This window comes from Pezoporus occidentalis, unplaced genomic scaffold (genome assembly GCF_034315485.1).
Source record: "Pezoporus occidentalis ecotype Australia unplaced genomic scaffold, CSIRO_AGI_Poc_V1 ctg61, whole genome shotgun sequence".
Taxonomy (NCBI): Eukaryota; Metazoa; Chordata; class Aves; order Psittaciformes; family Psittacidae; genus Pezoporus; species Pezoporus occidentalis.
The window spans coordinates 3,265,189-3,287,998 of NW_026915955.1; the positions used below are offsets into that span (position 1 = coordinate 3,265,189).

At 38.4% G+C, this 22,810-nt stretch overlaps 1 protein-coding gene across 1 annotated transcript in view; it reads right to left on the reverse strand.

The window, feature by feature from the left end:
- MAP3K5 (mitogen-activated protein kinase kinase kinase 5) overlaps positions 1–22,810 on the reverse strand; it is a 102,493-nt gene that overhangs the window by 34,844 nt on the left and 44,839 nt on the right. The window contains exons 7-12 of the mRNA XM_062639634.1: positions 19,875–20,045; positions 15,784–15,896; positions 10,028–10,187; positions 7,984–8,137; positions 6,013–6,120; positions 1,168–1,217 (exon numbers count right to left, since the gene is read on the reverse strand). Coding sequence (XP_062495618.1) covers positions 1,168–1,217; positions 6,013–6,120; positions 7,984–8,137; positions 10,028–10,187; positions 15,784–15,896; positions 19,875–20,045 — 756 coding nt within the window. The remainder of the gene's footprint in view (positions 1–1,167; positions 1,218–6,012; positions 6,121–7,983; positions 8,138–10,027; positions 10,188–15,783; positions 15,897–19,874; positions 20,046–22,810) is intronic.

The following is a 22,810-nucleotide window of genomic DNA, read 5'->3' on the forward strand; positions in this document are numbered from 1 at the left end:
CGGGAGGAAGCAGAGGCAGGACACCTGACCCAAGCTAGCCAAAGAGGTATTCCATACCACAGCACGTCATGCCCAGGATGTAACTGAGAGTTACCCAGAAGGGCTGGTAGACTGCAGGGTTGGAGGAGGTATCGGTTGGTGCTTGGTCGGGCTGGGGGGGCGAGTTATCGGTCGGCTGGTGGTGAGGTGTTGTATTCTCTTCCCTTGTTATTTCCTTTATCATTATTATTATTATTGGTGGTAGCAGTAGTGATTTGTGTTATACCTTAGTTACTAAACTGTTCTTATCTCAACCCGTGGGAGTTGCATTCTTTTCGATTCTCCTCTCCGTCCCTCCGGGAGTAGGGGGAAGGAAAGAAGGGGGAGAGTGAGTGAATGAGCCCTCTGCCTGGTTTTAAACCACGACAGTCACTACCTCACAAGTCCTGTCCCAAAGAGAGAACTGTGCTGATAAAAAGGAAGGTGGCCTTGAACATTGTTCTATTCTAATTCAGTTAAGCCAATCTTGCACATATCATTCTTGATCTCATGATTTACTAAACAATGTTAACCTACTCTACATGGACCCTTGGGATACATGCTACTACTGTGCATTGACAGACTCCTCTCCTTATGGGCCTTCTCTGAAAAAGTTTTGCTGCCATACCCATAAACAGACACAGAAACAAACAAACAAAAAAAAACCCAAATGTGCATTTTCACACCAAACCTCAACAACAAGTAAGCAATTAGAATATTGCTAAAACACCCTGATCTTGTCAGTTCCTCATATCCTCCTGGCTCTGCATCCACACATTAATTCCCAGCTTACTGCACCTGCCTATGCTTGCAGTTCCTGACTGCGACAGAACTCAGACAAAATTACATAAAACACTAGCAGTTATTTTAGTTAGCATAAAGAAATGACCAACTTTTAGGAAATATAGTTCTTTAATTCAAGAGGCTATGTTTGCTAGGTTTTACATAATGAACTCTGCAAGTGGTGGTTTCTGAATCTGGAATATGACTCCTGGGGCTTCACTTAGTGCAGGACACCTGTGAAAGTATGTGCGATACTCTGCTGCAGTTCTGCATCCGTTAGCTCCACCAAGGTCCACAGTAGCAGCTTAATACAATACTCATTCAATCACTCGTTTCATTTCAAAATCTGAAAGGGAAACAACTTACCTTACTCCCCTGATAGAAGCAGCACTGAAGTTCCACTCGTGGATACCTTTCTGTAACATGCAGAAAAAAAAATGAATGAAACATTCCTATTTATGAACAAAGCACTAGCAGCCGTATCTTCTAGACTGAAACTCCAGAGGCAGAAAATCTTGCGTTACAACCACCTATTATTTTTTAACAGCTATTTTTTTCCAGGGAACTATTCGTTTTTCCCCATCCAAAACAAAAGCAACAGAAGTTCTAGGCTGAAGTCTTCAGTTGTTTGTTTCTCCACTGCTTTCTCTGCAAACACAATATACCATTTTAGAAAGCATGTAAAACAATATACTGTTTTAGAAAGCTGATCAGAAGGGCTGCCTGTATAGCTTGGTCTGGGTGCTGAACCTGGGGTCACATGTGACCCTCTGGAAAGTGTGTGTGTGTCAGGGGGGGAAATCCACCTCTGAGAATAACAAGTGCCTGCTCTACATGCTCAATGCCCTAGCAGGTGGGAAGACCAGACAAAGACAGCTACAAGCAGGAAGTCTGATGTTAGAGAGTAAAGTGGGAAGTTCTTGAAAAGCAGAAGAAATTGCTCATGGAAGGAGCAAATCTGAAGGCCAAGTGTCTGAAGAACAGTGTCTGAAGAAAGGGGTTTATTTCCCTAGGAGTCTAGAAGACAGCAGGAAAGATGCACAAAACCCCTAACTGCAGCTGGAGTAACAAACAAGGCTGAAGAAAGAAGCCATCGTATGAAAACACAAAGAAAGGCTAGGTCTCACTTATTTCCAGATCTTTTAAATTTACATCTGTCACATTCAGCAGAACTGAGTTCTCTTTGTAGACAGTCATACTGCTGTATGTTTATGGTCTAATAAAACTTTACTGTAAGAAACAGAAGCCTTTTGTATCTTTTAATGCAAACATTCTCCTTTCAGGAAAAGGTAGAACTACACCCTGTCAAAGTCCTGGCAGCCTTGGGACCCCACCACAATGGGCAATGTATTTGAAGGACTTCTGCTTTCTAAAGCTGATTTTCATTTGGTATTTTAGTGACCTGAGCAATGAAAACGCACTGGGACATTTCTTGCTGAGAGGCAATCTATAGCAAGGGCATAGTGTCAAATGCAACCGTAATCAAATGTATTCCAAAAGAAGATACGAAAATGTGCACCTTAGAAAATATTTCATGAATAGTGAAATATAGAGAAGTCAGAACTGATGCACTGCCAAAATAGTTGCATAATCCTGCACAATGTACCGGAAATTATAGTGGAAATTACTCTCTCAGTTATAACAGCTTTCTGTAAGACTTCGTATATCAATTTATCCTCCTCTGTAATTCTTTCCTTCCTGCTCATATCACAGTAAAGTTTATGATGATAATATAAAATGCGTAACACAATGTACCAAATATACAAGCAAATATGTTTCTTGGAGCAAAGCTTCACACTATCATAATTGTAAAGTACAAAGCAGTAACTCCAGTATCTCTTCAATGTTAAATCATGAGAAGAGTTCCTCCAGTGGGGTACTGGGACAGGAGAATAGCCCAACATTAGCAAAAGGTGGGACTGCATCTTGAAGTGGAGGTACTAACTGATGCTGGTATGGAATGTTTGTGAAACTACTATTCGAGTTGCCTGGTTCTCTTGCACAAAGAAAGATCACCAGCTCAATCCCTGTGCTAATAAGGAAGGTGTACATTCACTGCCTTTTACTCCTCCGTCCATGCACAAGCTCTGCCACTTTCCAATTTTCCATGCTTGGAAACTCTCTTCAGAGCTCTGCTACTGGTACTCATCCAATTCCCACTGTTGGGAATAATCTAAAATCTCAGTAAGTTAAAATATACATCCTGATAGGCAGAAATGCTCAAGAAGCAGAACAAGAAGCATAAGTATTGTGGGTTTTACCTGTCACCTACATGCAACTAATCTCTCACAGATTCATACAGCTTTTATTTACCATACAAAGTTCTCAAGCAATGAAATAATATAAAAGTTATGTCCCTCATGATCTTGCCAAGTTTCGAATACTTTGGAGTAAATATATCAGGCGTGCTATCCAAATTCAGCATCTGTTCTTTGGTTAGGCAAAAAAACCACCAACCAACCAAAACAAAACTCAAAATGGATTGAGAAGCCAATGTGAAACAGAGACAGCCTGTTCTATTTCAAACTTGCAAACAGTACTGCTGCATTCTTCTAACCCCATGTGGAAAGGGCTGCTAAAACTAGGGTACTGCAAGGCAAAGCTTATATGGATTACACAAATATAATGCTACCTGAATTTTATAAGCATTTGTTTATATTAAACTTCATATTACTAAATGCATAAATGCTGAAATGTGCTGCTAAAAAAGCTACTTTTCAGGAAGAGGCTATGTTATTTATTACAAAAATTGCCAGCTGCAGGCTCCACTGAGTTCCAGACTGGATTCAAGACAGAAATTCAGCTTTTTTGTGCATGAAAGGAAGTTCATACACTTTGTAACACAATTCTTATTCTTAGAGCACTGACTGAATTTTGGAAAATAAACGGAACTAAAACCTTAAGTATGAGCTAGTTAAGCTCTGACAGACCTATGGCAGGTAGACTGAAACTGGGTAGCTGAAGAAGCTTCCAAACCTGCCCTTGCAGTAGGGATGGGTGGTCTTTGCTTGTTAATCGGTCTCTAAAATGCCTGTTTTCATCTTAGTAAGGCTCAAAAAAAGAGCCTTCCTCTTTGCAGTGGGCTGACAAATACATCAATTCCTTTCACAAAATCTCTTATCAAAGACAACTATTGCAGTGGCTGAATTCAACTGAAAAGGAAGCTGGTGTCTCCAACTTTCTCTAGTCTCTTTTCTCCCTGTAAGATTTCTGATGGATTCTAAGGAATTTGACAAATTTGCAACAACAGACTAAAATTATACAGCTGAAGGGGGTAACTATCAAATTGCCCATTACATTCTTTTGATGGATATTATGGCTTGCACTGCACTGAGTATCAATCAGATCCTGAGCTACTGAATATGCCCACCACAGTAAGGATTCTGGCCAGAGCAAAAATACTATGGGATGCATTTAAAACTGAGTTTGTCTAATGCTACTGATTAACACTAGGGCAGTAATCTAATCTGCAGAAATACAGAGATACACTTCCCAAATCAGGAAGGGGGGAGAGAGGAAAGGTATTACATACTATAATGAAACTTTAAAAATGGAATAACAGAATTACAATAGCAGAAAATACTACAAAGCAAAGGTTATAAACTCTGCAAAGACAAAATACCTATCTACTGACACCAAACAGGTACAGACTAATACATCCAAATCCTTCTCCCATTTGCAGGATGACTGGGCAGTCAAATGACACATCTAAGAAAGAGGCCATTACTGAAAGTATCAAGCAAAATATCCCAGTATGTAAAAGACACGAATGCACCAGGAAATGCCATTTCTGGAATTTGAGTGCACATGCTCAAGTAAAGTTAACTCAAACTAGAATGTAAGGAGTCAAGGCAATAAGATGCCACGTATTGCCAGTACACTAAGCCCACTCTTTTGCCTAATAAAAACCCCAAACCCATAAAACAACAACAAAATAGACTAAATTCTGAATACAGAAACACTTTCAGAACAGATATTTTACAATAACAGGGTTTACGCTGTACTACGGACAAATCATTATTTACTGCATGGCAAATTTTGTTTTTGTCCAAGAATTGCATAGATTTATTTTTTATGTCATTCTCAGAGGCTGAGCCTACTGGAAAAACATTAGTCAGAACAAACCACAGATAAACAGAAATTCAGTGGTCCAGGCAAACATTTTGGTTTGTGCTCTAAATACACTATTTCAGTTACTGTTCATTTACATTTTCTCATGAACTCACAACAAAAATTCTAAGCAGTATGGCCTCACATATTTGGTATGCAACCAATGTTTCTCTTTTAACACACTACAAGTATGAAAGTTGAAGGATGAATTAGCTGAAAAACAGGTCTTCACTGTTCTATCCACAGGCAAACAAAATGCTGCCATGGAAGAATGAACAGTGCTAGTTCTTACAAACAGCACCATCTCCAGTGTTATGCCTCCAGCTCACTCAGCCTCCATTCACCCTTCATATACTCTCCCCCATGTTTCCATGCTCCTGTCCTCGGAGGTTCTACAACGTCCTCCCTGTCTTCACTCTTACCAACATTATGCTTCCTCAGCATCCCAGAATGCAATAGCCATTCTAGGTTTTCCTTTCTCCTTGCTTCTCCAGATTTTCTAAGCTGCTTTCGAAATATGCCTGGCTATCTCACACCTTGATATACGGACTTCTCGGCTTTTCCGATTTCTAGACCTTCTGAGCATCTATCTATCCTTCTGGTGAATACTTCTCTGGCTTTTGATTCATTCCGCTCCTATTTTAAGATACCAGTCTCTATTACTCTCATATTAAGAGTATTTACCACAGCTGACAAGCAATAATGTAAGCACAGAAAGTTCTGTTTACATAAGTAAGTTATGCTACATTATTTGTATGATGACAGTGTATTGTAAACTACTTATGAAGCAACAGACTTGGATATTATACACTGCTGTAAAACAACATGAAAGTAGCTGGAAGTTGTTTTTTAAAATTATGGGGATAAAAGATCCATTGAAAAACAGGACAAATAAAGAAAAAAAACAGAATGCCATATTAAAAAGAAAGTAAAAAACGCATGGCAACATACATCCACAGCATCTTCCTGTGTGTTACTAAAACACTTTTCTCCTTTGCAGAATCCATCATTAGATGCAACTGCTTACATGTTATATGCCTTATCTACCATGCATATTTTTAAATTGTGAAAAAAGTTACAACTACAGACATCATGGTTTACCTTGTCATCAGGCAGCACATGCCAGATAGATACGGTCTTCTCTTCAGCTTCACTGTTGATGGAGAGATATGAGGGCTGATAGATTTTTGTTGGTTCTAATATTAAAACCTTGTAGAAAAAAAAATAGGCATTAGTACAAATTATGCAGAACTTTAAAAACTATTAAGATCTGTTAAAAGTATTTCTGTAGCCATACCATAGCAGGAAAAACAGGAGAAACAGAATGAAAGGTAAAATTTTACATACTGGGTTAGCTTAGTATGGCTAACAGCAACTTAAGATTTTTAAAAAGGCAGCTAAGTTTAGGTTTTTTATATAAGGCCATTATGTGCCAATTGTTAGCAGATGTCATAATTTTCTAAATTATTTCTCTGACAACTATCAGATTTTGAAATCCTTCTGTCACAATTCATTCTCTTACAATGCCATTCAAGAATCATCTCCCATGTGAACAGCATTCATGGCATATTTCATCATCTTTTGGTAAAAATGCTTTTGGGTAAAAGAGAAAAACACACCAACCTAGAACTAGACTAAACTGCTTTTGATTTAGATTATTGTGAACTTTAGCTACCAGATCAAATCATTTTCTCAAAGGCAACAAACACCACTGCATAAGGCTGACAGCTAAAGGTTATAGAAGATTTCCTGGAATAAGTGAAACAAACTAGAACCACATTGTAAAGAGATGGGATGCAATGCAGCAAGATTTAGTCTAACATAACCACTTAGTAAAAGAAGGCAGCCACTCTGCCACTTTAATAATGCTCTGCCACCACTACTTCAAGATCTTTAAAGCTTCCAGCAATCAAACAATCAAACTATGCTGTCATTGGGTTTATCATTTGGCCTATGCTATTGCAGTGATCAGTTTCAATTTGTCTCTTAGTATTAACAAAAATCCAAACCATTTGACTTGGACAGTTTTGTAAATCAGAGCCTATTTTGAACATCTTATTGCGCCACTTGATCATTAAAAATCTAAGAACAACGTGGCCTTGTCTTTTGAAAAAAAAACAGAGGCTTCAAAATACATTTTGCTTCCCTGCAAAACTTTACGCCCATTCTCCTTGGAGAGGGAGGACCAGACTCCCTAGAGAGTCTCATGTTGCTTTCACTTTACTGCCTCAAGCTGCTGCAGTTCAGCACTCAAATCTTCCTTATGGTTTATTATCCCATCTGCACACAGAAGCCAGAAGAACTACACAAAACCTCCAGTGTGCACTTCAAGTATTTGGGAGGCAACTGCAACTGCTATTTAAAATAAAAAACTGTATTTGCTAATGGTTAGCTAAAAGAAATACCCAAGACATTATTTCTCATACATATATAGTGAATATGACAGGGAACAAAGATCTTTTTATAGAATACTTTCAGGACATTGTTCAACACCAGGGTATCTAATGAAAACAATCAGCAAAATGTTTGTGGAATAAATCTGAAAAGTATATCTACATACTCACAGTCTGATCTTGTTAAACTACATTGTCTAATAGCTGGAGCAATGCATTTTTGACTGCTTGGGCTGATTTTCAACCTCTAACAGAGCACAGGTTTAACTGGCAGTAGTTTATGCAAAGCCTGCTGAGCTAGAATGAAGCTAAATATTTTTTCTCAAAAATATGATATAGTTAATACAGTATCACTTAGAATATACTGCAAAGGTTTGCTTTAGAAGTATACCCATTGGTAGCAAACTCCAAATAGCAAGTTCTATCTTGACTTTTTTCCTAATTACTTTTACATGGAACACACCGTGTAAACCCATTGTAGCCATGTGCAATCAATTAAAAACTAATCTAATATACAGGCCAAATACATTTCTTCTGAACAAGCAGTTTATTGTCTGGCCAACTGAAAGCAAGCAGTGTTTTGTGCTCATTTCCTTCATGTCACATTTTATCAAAAACAAACCCAACAAAAACCCAAAAAACCCAACCCAAAAACAAAGCCAAAAAAACAACCACTTACTGGAAACCGAACTACAGAGACATCTGTCTTTGTGGCTTCAACAAGGAAGTCCATCCAAAAGTCCACAAGTTCCTGTTTGGCCATATGCTGTTCTGGAGTCAGTTTCTTAAAATGCTGATATATCAAAATAGTTTCTACAATAGACTTCAGGTACCTGTGATCATCCAAGCACATATAGATGGTAAATTTAATACAGTCTGTAGGTAATAACATCTCTAATTTTAATCACAACTGAAACATTCACCATTGCAACACTAAGGCAGCCAATAAGATTTTGGTTCTCTAGGACTGCTTTTAATAATAACAATTCCTCATTGAGAACTGTCAATGTAGCTGCTATATTAGTAACCTGAAATACAAATGAGTTCTGGGACATTCCTTCCTGCACATATTCCTGATCCCATATACTGTCTCCTATCCTAAACTATGAAAGGATGGGACCATGACAGGGAAGGACAACAGCAGCACTGAATGTCTCCCCTAAATCCAGCTCATCCCTCTCTCTGCTGTTCTACTTTCCGGGGCTGCTTTATCGGGCTCCTCATAACATTGCTTTCTCTTGGTGTATTTTAAAAGAAGTTGTAAAGAATCTTACTCAGTTCTTGTGAATGCAATGAGATATACATGCTTAAAGAGGATTTATTGCAGCTGCAACCTTACTGCAATCAGACTATTCATGAAAGTGTTGCCAGGCTTATGGGAGGAAGGTATAACGTAAACTTTGGGAATAGTTCCAGAGCTGTGCATTTTCCTATCACCCTTCTTAGGCCATGGGGATATCTACTCCCCTTTGCATTAAGCAGGCTCTGCTGAAGAGCAGGCAAGAGACTGTGAAGAAGTTTTTCACAGGAGCAATCCTTCCTGAAGTACAAATGAATGTGCTGTATATTCAGAGTTTAATCCACAGACTTAAACCCCAAATGCGCTGGTACATAAAATCCTGACAACCAGGCATTCATAAACTCCAGGAAACTACCAGGAGACTTCCAGGGAGTGCTATCCAGCTTCTCAGTAAAACATGCACACGGTAGAAATTGAAAACCTTGCAGATAAACACACTGTAAACAGTGCTTATAAAATATTTGGCCAGAAAATGAGAGGTTTTAATTTTGATAATTCCTATGTTATACAGATATAGATGTTTAGCATTTCCATATTTTAGCATATACACATATATTCCCATCTGACTCGCATTTGGAAACACTAGCCTTTACAAAAAGGCAAAAATAGACAGGCTGAGACATATGCATTCTTTCAATTGAAAGAGTGTCAACCTTTTTGGCCAGAAAGGAGTGTTGGTTCTCCCCAGCTAACAGGATCCCAGCCCTTTACTGAGTAGATGACTAGTTCTTAATTGCTGCCTATATCCAAGTGACGGGAGCCCGCTGTCACAGCACACATCTCTTGGCCTTTACGTAAGAGCTGTTAACTCTATAGGGCTGTCCCTAGACAGCCTAGATTTATAACCTTTAACCTTAAATTTATAACCTTTCTGTTAACTGGACTTTACTCTGCATTCTTCTCAATCATAATGAGACACAACCTGCACCATACTGAGCTGATTTGCGCTCAAGTTCCTAAAACAGCCAGTATGTGCAAGTACCATCACAGTATTCCAAGGTTTATTCATGCCTCTCTAGCCAAGCTGCGTTACCAAAAACTTTCAGGCAGTTCTGACTAAACCCACATGCCACTACCACTTTTCTTCAGCAATGTAACTGCTGAAGTATAGCTCCCATAAAGCTACTCCTCCTTTTCTCCTTGCTCTCAGAACAACATGAAGCCAATGTTGAATCTGCCCTTTTCAGACACCAAATTAAAGATCCATAATGCATCTATCTCTGAATAAGGGCAAAAGGGGAGAGTCCCTTGTCCATGTAAAAGTACAATGGAACTATATACAGACAGCAAAATTTGTTAAAAAAAAAAAAACAAACAAATTCGAACACCAGTTTCTTGTCAGTAAATATGATGCCAAACGTGAAAGCTGAACGAGTTCAATGTTTTAATACATAGCAATGTACATGTACATTTATGACCTTACCATGCTGGTGCCTTTAGCTTAAACAGCTTTTCTGAAGCCTGGATCACTCTTACATGGTCATTAGCCAACATACTGGCCCCCAAGAAAGATCCCACTTCCCAATAGCTCTGCAGTTTCTCCAAGCTCCCCTTTTTACCGAGTAGGCTGCTGATCTTTACTCCTGTAGTAAAAAGAATAATAGATCACAGGAATATATTAATGCAGTTTTAAAATGACCATTTCCCTGATTTGAAATCTATTCATTGTTTAAATTACTGTAGCCTCTTCATTTCAATAAAGTAAGATGCAAATCATACTTACCGGTTAATGTTATATGCCTTCCAAACACCCTAAGAGGTAGCAGATATTTTTCTGTCCCTCCCCCTCTTCCTAAAGGCTCCTCAAGAAAGGAACTTTAAGACATCACTGTCAGGACAAGGCCACAGTCAGATTGCCTATGTTCTTGCATGGACCTCATCTGTAAAGGTAAATTGGGGCCTTAGGCTACACAACATAGCTGTAAAAACTTAACAGATGCTGAATAAGGCACCTATTATGTTTTTTTCTGCTTTGTTTTTTTTTGACTTAAAAGCCCCAAGCCCCAAACTTACCTTTATAGACAAGGTCCCATGCAGAAGGAACAGATGATCCACTGGGCTTCTTCCAGCAGTGATGTTCTTTTAATTGCCGCAAGTCCTACCCCAATGAAAGACATCTATTAATATTCGTAAGTCCCCCAGCAACTCAAGACTATGGAGAGCCTCAGGTTTCAATTTTGACTTGCTATGTTTTCTGAGAACTACAAATTCTCCTGTGTCCTTCAGGATGATTTTTAGTTCATATTAGCTGCCACATATTTATAGCTAACATGAGATATGCCATGATATCCCTCACAAATAAAACAATTTGCAGCTTACAACACAAGCCTCTTCACTACGTCTTTTATTCACTTTTCCCACACTACTCCATTATGACAGTTTCCCTCCCACATCACCTTCCATTGTCCTTGATACTAAAGCTGAGTAGTCACAAGAAATTTCAATGTAGCTGTTGATCTTTATTTTTTCCTTGAGTAGATAGCAGACTAAACTTCATACTGGAAGCAGCAACAAATCTATTAAAATGGCTATCATTACATTAACTACATTTCAGTCTGTAAAATTCATCTTGTTTTCTTACATTGTTTCCATTTTTATGTTATGAATAATAGACAATGCTTTTAAAATGTGAAATTTTAAACAAGTGGTCTATAGCCTATTTCACATCTATACTTCACACTGCATGCTCTCTTACTAGCAAGAAATTGTTGTGCTTGGGTAACATACAGAACAATACAACACATCATATAAAAAACATTATTTGTTCACTTCTTGGGAAAGAAGTTTGTTTAGTTATTCCCAAAGAGAAAAAAAATGCAGTAGATTTCACAAAATATCACAGATCTACCTGAAACATGATACAACGTATATCACATCCACCAACTCCACAAGGTGCAGCAGTGACCACATTTGTCTATTACCTCTGCAAGGCTTTAAGGCAGGGTGTTACATTACATCCATGCTGTCAAGACATGGCTTGAGGATGTATACACACACTTGGTGCAGGATAGGAAGAGGGAATTTGTGTTAAACGTGTTCAGCTTCAGCTGAGTTCTAGAAACCAAGACCTACACACTATCCACACAACACAGTAAATGGAAAAAAAAGTCTCCCCCAGGACCCTAGAGTAACAGCAATATCCCCAAAGGCTGAAGGGCTCTGCTAGAATAAAACATTTGTATGCGCATGACCAGCATACAAGAGCAGATAGACACTCACTAACTTCTACTGGCTTTGCATGTGACCTCATTGCAAGGGAAACAAGGAACTGGTATCACCGATACATGAATAATTTCAAACTGGTATACTTTTGCTGGGAGGAAGGGGAAAGGGAGCGATTTAGCTTTATGGAGTGTCCTTGCTGAGTACTAGGTGATGGCACTACACAGCTGCAGATGGCACTCACTGACAAACAATAACAAGCTATTTGTGACAGCAGCAGCACTGGCTCACAAGCTTACACCCTCTGTTGTGCTTCGCTGCACTTCCAGGAGCCCACCCATCAGAACCCTCCAGTGCTCCAGAGGTGGGAACAGAGTCAAAGCAAAGTACACACTCAGTGTGTGGTTTTCATGAAAAGCACAACTCACATGGGAAGGAACTGGGACTACTGATGTGGCAAGGAAGAGTGTTTGTTAGGAAGGTAAGGTTGGTGATAGCTAGGCTCTTGAGTTCCAGCTCACAGAATAAGGGAGATAAATGGTGGGAGAAAGGATAGATTTGTAGCAGTGATGATATCAAAGGACACCAAGTTCAGAAACCATTACTGTTATGTAGCCTGGATGAACTGGAAATTTTACAACTGTTCTGTGAGGAGGGTCCTATTACCTTGGAGAAGACAACAGCCCCTCATCAAATTCTCATCCTATTACCTTAGAGAAGACAACATTAGCCCCTCATCAAATTCTTCTGAGAAAGATGAGATATGCAGTGCTAAAACTCACCCTAGTTTGCAGACTTTCATCTACAAAGCTCATCTACAAGCTTACTTATCACTGTAAGGCAAGTTGGGAAAATGCAGATGCAGCGTAGAGAAATTAGCAATATGTCCAAAAGACTACAGCTCTAATCTATAGAGGTGATGGGGTTTTGTTTTGTTTTCCAGTGGGTTTGGTCCTTCTCTAGTTTATTTTGATTTCACCATCTTGAAAAGTTCTTTGAGAGTGTAAGGAAATCCAGGCAAAGTCAAGGCAGTCTTTCCTTCGATGAAAAACTTGGCATTCACAGGGGGAGGAAAAAAAAAAAAAGGCAGCTGAATTTCAAACATTTGCCCTTAAAAATAAATGAGCCATAGCCATAATAGAGGAACCATTACTGCCAAAAAAGACATTAATTTTGTAATACCAAGAATATACCCACAGCTGGTGAAGAAAGTAAGATACAGTAAGTAGATATTACCAGTTAATTATTACTATAAAGGTTTTATAAATAAACTGATTTCCTTGCTCAAATATTGACAGAACAATTCATATTACAGGATCCTTTGTGTGTCAGAGTTGCACAGCCTGCAGAGATCATTACTGTCAACACAAAGCACTGCATTTCTGGTTCTGCAATTTTGTACAGTTAAGAGACCAATACCATTCAGAAAATAGGATTGCCATTAATGTTTGACATGATCATTTAGCATAAACCATTAGCTGACAAGCAGAGGAAGGAACTTTTAGAATGCAAATTCTCTGATCTGACTGCAGATTAGTAAAAATTTTCTTGGCTACTGGACTTAATCACGGTTTTACTGGAGTTATTAAATTATTGCCAATGCAATAAGATATGCACCTTCTTATTGCAGCCTCACACAGCCTCCTCTGAAGTGCTGTTAGGGACCATATCCTTCCTTAGCCTTTCCCAGCCTACTAATTTAATTTCCATATAACCTGGACTGAACTTCAACCAGTTTGCTGTAGCCTCTCTCCTCATCTCCCATAAGAAGACAGACTTCCTCTAATTTCTATGTGCTACAGATAATGCTGTGGGTGGACACCAAACTGAAAGTACTGCCAGGCAAATCTAACTACTGCAAACAAATGGTCTTGTATGCACAGATCTAAACAGGAGGAGACATCAAAAGAATGACACACATGTAAGAGATTCTTGGGATGCGGGGGAGGGAGACATCAAAACATTTTCCCACGCAACCTCTGTGGTTTTGCTTATTTTTGTTTAAAACATGAACATTAGCCCAAGACAAGGAAAATAGTAAATTATCCTCAGAATCTAGCACAACTCAAGCCAGCTCACAGTACAAACCTCATAGTACAAAGATAAATGTAAGGTGATGTACCTGGGAAAATATAATCCATGAGTACAGCACAGGATGGGATGTGCCTCCCTGGGGAGCAGCTCTGTGGAAAGGGACCAGATATTTCTCCACCTAATCATTCATCAGCCATGGATGAAGTATTAAGTAATAAGGACCCTTAATTTCTGTAACTTCCTCCATACAAACAACAGGGAAAATAACACCGGACAAACTCATGACAAGATGATACCAAACATCTGATCCCTACAAGTAACACCCAGATTTCATCAGCACAATTAATTTATCTAAATCTGGTTGGCTACGTGCTATTGAAAAGTTTCTTTAAAATGGAAGGATTTGAATTAAACTACACACTAAATATAGCCCAGCTAAGTTATCTAATATAGAATTAGGCCAGCTGAGTGAATGTTTGCAAATGCTATGTAGAAAGCAAAACATGTATTTTTACCTCCTACACTGGTACAAGAATTCAAATTTCAGTGTAGAAGATGGAAGTATTCTGACCCAGAAAACAAGATCTCAACCACTCACAGAATGGCCAAAACAGTAGTTGGGGAAACTCTGTGCAGCCTATCACCTTCACATGAATACCTTCATTCACACCAGAGAAGTAACCATCTCACCCTGACCTTCACACTCAAAAAATTCTCCATCTAGAGAATGAGTTCAGACACACAGTGCACACCTATCACCTTCACATGAATACCTTCGTTCACACCAGAGAAGTAACCATCTCACCCTGACTTTCACACTCAAAAAATTCTCCATCTAGAGAATGAGTTCAGACACACAGTGCACACCTATCACCTTCACATGAATACCTTCGTTCACACCAGAGAAGTAACCATCTCACCCTGACCTTCACACTCAAAAAATTCTCCATCTAGAGAATGAGTTCAGACACACAGTGCACACCTATATTCTAAACTAGAGCAGAAGCTGAGTACAGAAGCATTCTGTGGAACGAAGAGCATTTTTTCTTCCTCACTTGACAATCTCCTCAGGAGACTGATAAAAAAAACAAAAAAACTCATAAAGTCAAGAATTATACTAATGCATGAAGAAAGCATGTCAGTTTCAAAGGATGTTACTACATATTACAACACTCGGTGCTTTCTCTCGTACCTTCCCTAAAAGTATTATATACCAGCTACTAGGAAGAAAATTATCCCAGCTGAAACCAGGACATCTTGACTTTGCACTCCCCTCAAATCCAGCAAAACCACAAAAATCACAAAAACAAAATGGACACCGTAGTTCTTCCTTCGTAAGCATTGAACCAGCTTGCCTGGGAAGGTTGTGAATGCCCTGTCGGGGGAAGTGTTCAAGACCAGATTGAGCAACCCGATCTAGTGAAAGATGTTTCGGCCCATCGCAGGGGGTCTGGACTAGACAGTCCTTAAAAGGTCCCTTCCAACCTAAACCACTCTGTGATTCTATGAATGCAGACATTCAGGAAACCTTTAAGAAAACACTGGAAGAGAAACTTCCTTCTCTCAGCCCATCCCAAGCTTAAGTCAAGTGCATTTTCCCCACCTTTAGGATGGCCTTTTTGTCCATATTTCCTACAGTTCTACAGGGGGGTTGTTTGTTTTAAAGAATGCTAGCTGGAATTGGATTCCCTCTTCAGGTGTTCCTGTTTCACACAAATGATGCCAATGCAAAGAAAGATGATTGTCAGTTTTCACTAAGCCTTAGTAATCAGTTAAGACCTTGAAACTGGAACCAGGTCTTCATGACAGCACTCACCTGTAATCAGGTGGGATCACTGGTGATGGGGGAGACATACTTAAATATTCACATAATCACTATCAAAGCATTTTTATGCAACAATCAGATTTCCCCCCTGTGACAGTGAGTGATGTCATACTTTCATTAGAATGTGATTTTGCTGTGAATTTGCAAGCTGTAATTACCAACTTTCCGCAGCTCAAAAGAAGTATCAAAGCAATGTCCAGCTGCCAGGAGGAGTACTGCATAGTTAATTCCTGATTGTAATGTTGGCTCTGACTCAAACGCCTTCTTGAACCTAAAAAAACAAACATACAAGTTTACTTTCTAAATAATGCAATCTAGTAGGGGCATGATTACACTTTTAGGCACTTTAAATGCTTATCTTCTGTTTACACAGCAAGAATCCATGGAAGTAAAAATATTTTACCATTTTCACACATGCTTTGGGGTTATTTTTAGGAGTCCATTATTTATCCTCCTCCCATTTCCTCTTCCCTTGCACAAAAAGCACAGACCCTACTCACCCATCCCAGTGAAGTTATAGTATCTCACTAGATTGCCAATTTTGAGATGAAAGGAAAAAAAAGCAATATTACAGCTTGTAAGACACCTGTTTCAGTTAGATTTATTAATAACCTTATTATTTTACTCTTAAATGTATGAATTTTCACTGACTTAAAACCCTAGATTCTGTTGTGGATCTCCTGCAGTGATAAACAAGCATATCAATATGCATAAGCACAAAAGCAAGTGATACAAAATATACGCTGCATTTAGCTATGATTTCAGCTACTCCAAATTTATTCCTTACTGAGTGCCTTACAATTAACATTATCCTCATGAGTCTATTCACATGAAAACCAAGTATACCAGATTTTATTCTCCTCAAAAGAAAGTGAGTGAGCAAGAAGAATGGCAGTGGTATTCACCTGGCCTAAATCTTGTCTAAAAGAGAAGGGGATTCACACGAACACAGCACACACTGTCCTCATGCTAGTAATGCAAGTCGCAGTAACACCAGCAACAGCAGATCAACAATGCTTTAAACTTGTCCTACAGAATAAGGACATGTTTGGCTGCATATATACACAAACACACATGCACTTATACACCCTCCTGTAAGGAGGAGGCAAACAAGAATATCATATGTGACTTAAAGAGCACAAGAGATTTAGTCAACACAACTCTGCTACAGTAAAAGTAGAGAGTTTAAAATTACTTTCAAAACAATAGGAAAATCTAGACGAAGAGATGGATCATATAATAAAAGTTAAGCAGGTTGTAAGATTAATACATAAGAAAGAAAAATAATCTATAATAGAAAACAAAGGATTTGGCTTTCAGACCACGCTTTGACATGTAAGCAAAGCTAAGGCATTTTGATCCTAGCAGACCACAAATAATGTCTGGCCTGGTTTGAGGTTTTTGTGAATCCAATGACTCAGGACTTTGCATCCTTTAGCATAAACTCTGCTGTCCAGAACTTCAAGACAGGCTCCTCTTCAATCTGCTACATATATACTCTTTCTATATTCCAGTTGCCCCCCTCCAAAGAACTTAATCATTGGACAAGAGTCTAGCCCTATAAAAAAACCATGACGAGCAGAGAAGTCTCAATTTTGCCTTTTCTTTCCAAATTTCTCCCTTTTCCAGCAGAAACTCATTTTTCTAGCCATCTTTACATGCTACTCACACCAAGAAATACTAGTACCTTAGACATCTGTAGTCCTATTTACCTCTCCTAAATTGTTACAACCAAAAATGTAATTTTATATTTGGTGCAATCCTGCGCTGACATTCTTAAAACCTACCACATAAATCTAAAAAAAACCCCACACAATTAATTTTGAATAGATGAAAATATTCATGGTTTCCTAAACAAGTCACAAGTCACATCTGTTAACTGAATTGTTTTAAATCCAACTGCTGCAGCTGCTGACATTGTCATGTCCCCAGTATCACTGGAGGAACCTTTGCAGAAAGGTGGTTAAGGTTTAAAAGTCTGCCTATGAAGTGGAGGCTGGCTCAGCTGGTACAATTATAAACGCCATCAAGAAATTGAAAGATGGCATTTGAGAAAATGCTGCAGTGCAGACACTGAATTAGGGAGGTAGCAGTGAAAAGATTTGAATAAAGACTTGATAGCTTTGGTAAGTCTGATTTACACTGTCAATATGCAACAAGAAAGTGACAGTTAATTATCAACCTTTCATCTCTTCTCTCATATTTATACAAAAGGTGTCTTTTATTCTGCTTTTTAATCGGCAGGAAAGTACACTGTCTGCCTTTTTTTTTTTTCCCCTTCCTTCTGGAATAGACCAAAGTACCTTGATATCACCAGATGTTGCGAAAGCAACGCTTTGGTTCTGATGCCAAATCCTCACTATATGCAATTCAGTATAGTTCTCCTTCATGCTCATTTCTTTAAGACTGAGATAATAACCTTTATCTCAACAAAGTAACGCTATCATGGAAGCATTGTTCCTACACACACCTTCTCCCATTGTGGCCTCCTGTAGTACTAGAGTAGGTCTCCTTTCCAAAGCGTTCCAATGAGTTATGAGTCAGCCTTTCAGCCACGTCAAGCCTGCTGGATGACTAACACTAATATAACTAATATCCAGCATACAGTACAAACTGAAAGCAACTGGCCCATGTAGCACAGCTTCCAGCCAAACTCCAGCTTGAATCAACAGATATTCTCCTTGTCCTATGGCAGAGTGGTCTATATCACGTCTTACTTGCCAGACATTTAAGAGATTACTTAGGAGCTAGAGGGTCAGCATCCTACCCTGTTGAAGGAGCTGCCAGCCTGCTGTCCTTTCCCAAACTGGTGTGCCTGACTGTAATCACTTCCCTTCACTCCCCTATATATGAATATCATGCCTTCTAAGATGTATCTATTGAAAGGGTATTAAAACAGCTACATGAAATTATCACTATTATAATTGTTCTTAATCCAATTAGATTTGAAAATCTCAAAGTTTATCTGTTCATAAGGCACTATGAATGAGAAAAGAGCAAGACGTACAATAACAAAAGTAATATCTATTCATACTATTTAGCCTGTGATAACGGTGAGTGTTTGTAGACAGGATTACAGTTTCCTCGTTGTATTAGTTCATTAGCAAAATTCTTTTTCTTTTTTTTTTTTAAAAAAAGGATCTTGAAAGTTTGTTATGGGCTTGCCTTAGAATAAATATTTTATTTTTTTTAAATCTAAAATTATGAAGGAGGGGAATGACGACAATATGCTGCATTCCTGTTATTTCAACATCTTTTAAAAAAATCCAGTAAGCATTGCAAAACTTTAAAGCATGACCAGCAATTATAAACTGTACTTGTATTCTGAGGCCTTAAATGGTAAACAGTTTTATCTTATCTTTTACCAAAGACAGTTCTAATCTGGTTTATTGAAAACAAGAGACAAATGATGAAGGGAGAAGAAAGCTTTTCATTCTAAGCATTTACTTCAACAGGCAGCTGACGAGCAGAAGACCAGAACTATGATCTGATGTGCAGGATACATAAACACAGATTGTCTGTATCCTCATCTGAATCATAATGGAGAAAAGCAGCTCATCCTCACAGAAGTCTAGGATGGCATCCACTGCCTCCATTTTTTTAAGCCTATTGGACATTACAGTGTTTTAGTGCAGTTCAAAAGCAATAAAAACCATGACACTTGATTTTAAAATTAAGATAAAAATATGTGTAGCCTATTATGCACGTCTTTGTCTATCGATGGTACTGTAATCCACTGTAATATGCATATACTATACAGTGATGATGGGGTGATAAATAAAACTTTTGCCAGCATGAGTTTGGAACAGTCACAGTGCTTGTGAGCATGGAAACCAAAAAAAAGAGAAAAAAAAAAAGCCCAACAAACAGAATGGTACATCCTAAACATCAATGCAGAGTTAAACCTCAGCCCTCAGCACCTAAAAATAATAAGATGATACTGTAAACAGGTGACTTCACATTTGGGAAGGAGAAAAATACACTCTAATGAGAACTACCTAAACTTCCAAGTCTCTGAGGTACTTCAACAACTTTGTGGAACCAGATCTGGATCTGTTAACAACATAAATATCTCATTCTTAACAAGTAAGTGAAGAATGTAAGTGAAGAACATTAGAAAATTCAGTGTATCCCTTAATGATGACAAATATATGGCATGAAAAAAAAAAAACAGCTGAAATATATTACTGTTTAAGGAATATTTTCCCAAGGCTAACAAAAGGACACAGACTACTAAAACAGTACTCACCAGAACGTCCCTTTGTCCCTGCTTTCTGTATCTATGAAACCAGATTCCAAAAACATGTCCTTGTAAATTCGGCCAACTAAGCAATACATATCTGAAGCTACTTGGTCTTCCTGTTCTACCAGGGGAATCATAATTTCTAGAGCTTTCTGTCTGTCTCCAGGCAGATTTCTCCTATTGAAAAATAAAAAAAAAAAAAAAAGATTAAAAATCTAATAAAGTTAAAAAGAAATACCTTTTTATTACTATGATTGAATATATATATGACTTCATCCATGTAAATGTGCTTCTAGACACAATGGACTATATTAAATATATACTCACTTCCCCCCTTCCTTTCTCTTTTTTTTTTTTTTTACTTAGTATCACTGAACACCTATACACCAGCCCCCAAATGCATTTTGTCTCTCTCATGAAGCATCAGCTAGAGCAAAGCACTGACAACAGGAACAAGAGCCTCAAGGGCAATTCTTTGAAAGATCACGTGTTACTTTTTTAAAAAACAGAAAGATACGAACCTTAGTTTCACACCTAGCATTTTTTCATAGTAATTCATGTCTTACAAGTAAAAAAAAAAGATTCCAACTTGTGTCTGTGATTTTTTTTTAATATACATTTTGAATGTGGACAAAAAAAAACAAAACCACAACAAATCAACAGAGAAACCAACACAAAAAGCACGAACCGGAGTAAATTCCCATGAAAGGGAAGGTTAGGAAGTGAAGCCAGTAAGGTAGTATTAACAAAAGTACATCAGACAAATAAATCACGTAATTGCAAGTATTAGACACTTCCTGGTGACTCACAGTTTGGATACGTGTATCCTTTGGTATCAAGAGTTTAGAATTTTCTACATATTTGTGTATTGAAGCAAATGACTCCTTCCTCTGCAAGAACTATTCTTTGATGTTTTGGGGAGAGTATTAAATTATTTTGAAGAAATTGCTTGTAATATTTGAGCGGCTACAATTTTGATTGGGGGAAATACACAAAAGTCACCTTGTATCTGTCTTGCAAGCTTTGCACTGAAGAAGCTTGGAAGACAATGCTACTTCAGAAAGAAAAACCACCACCTCAAAAGCCACAGCCATCTTAAAACAGACACTACTTGGTCAGAGGTTGATGGATTTTTGCTTCCCCCTCTACAAGAACATATCAAAGTTCTGATGCATCTGCACAAGCAGTGTCAGTGTGAAACCTCAGAGATCAGAGCATGTGTACTGTAATTAATACCTGAACTCATGATCTTTGAGCTCATGAATGCAACTCCAGAAGGGGGTGATGTGGAAGAAAAGGTTTAGGTCAAGCAGAATGGGTAGCAGAGGATGAATAACAACATAACAAAGATAATAATGAAAACAGAGCAAAAGCACTTGTTTCGGCAGATAGCATAAACTACTTTACCAGAAGAAAAAAACATAAACACTCTGTTTAAGTCTATGTGCTGGGGCAACCTCTACTTCAGACTCAGCCTGATGATAAATGAAATCCAGTGCCATCTCTTCCCAACCTTCAGACCAGTCAAATTCTAACAAATTAGGGCAAGTTTCCTCAGACTACAGAACTGCAGCAAGCTCCCAAAATACTTCTAGAGTGGCACAAAAGGCTGGTGTACTCATCTGAGATGGACAAGTGGTTACAATCCCAGGCTCCAGGGGGAGAAATAAATTGCTCCTGGATGAGCAAGTAACAGTCTTCTTCAGGTCTGTGTTACTTTAGTTCCCCTGACAACTAATCATTTGCCCAGCTGCTGAAGGTTTGCTTCTTTATATCTTCTCATATTGATCACTCAAGTAAAGCAATAAGAGTAAGTCTGCAGCTTTTTCATGTTTTTTTATCTGGCTTTCATTACAGAAGGGCAATTTTCAGAATGGAGTTTGAGACAGATAACTCTTGCATATCTCATATTGACAATCACCAATACAGATCAAACCAATAGCGAGCTGAACTTAATGAGAACACAACCAGTAAGGCACAGTGATTTGTAATTTAAGCCATTTAGAGTTTGCTGGTCTCCAGAGACAAAGGTCCCTACTTTTCTTTCTGCTTACTCTTCCATCATCAATGCAGTCACACATTTTCTTGATTTAGGTCAGACTAATCGAGCTGCATCATCCTTCCGTACTAGTGACCTGGATTAGAAGCATGAGGGACAGTTGCTTTCACATCAAACATTCAGATGTGTAGAATATTTGAGACCTGCCTTAGCTTAGGAAATACCCTCTATATTACCAATAGAAGAAAGCTACAATTAGCCAAGTAATTCCTGCTTGGCACAGACCAAAGCATGAACATTTTCATAGCTGTCACGGATTCCAGTTGCATGCACAATCTGGAGAAAAGAGGGAGAGGAAAATTTGATTTTAAGTCCTTTGGAGGTACTGTGTAGCCTTTTGTATGACGGATACTTGTCATCAAAGAGAACAAGTACAGATACATACCTCAAAGGCTACATCTTACAGTCACATCTATAAAAACAGACTTTTCAATCTGCAAGGAGTCCCAGCAGAACCAATGAAGTATAAGGATCTCCCTAAGAGTATACTGCAGTTTTGCAGGTTTTTTAGTGCCTCAGTGAACTAGTCGAGTCCTGTTTTCAGAGGTGACTTTATTTTAGAAAATTATGACCTTGAGGTCTAAATAACTTCTTAAAACTCCAAGGTACAGCTAATGACTTTTGCAAAGGCTATGCAGCAGTGGTAGATACATACTGGATTATTTAATCTGCAAAACTCCACATATTTATGACAAAACAGAATCAAAAGTGGCACAATACTGATACACTACACTGATATCTGGTATGAAGGAAAAAGAAAGGATGGGGACAGTTTATTCAGGCGAAACAATGTCAGACAGCTGGGGTTTATTTTGATTTTGGTTTTTCATTTGCTTCAAAAACAGGTATTTATTTTTTTTTTTCAACTAACTACTTGCGACAT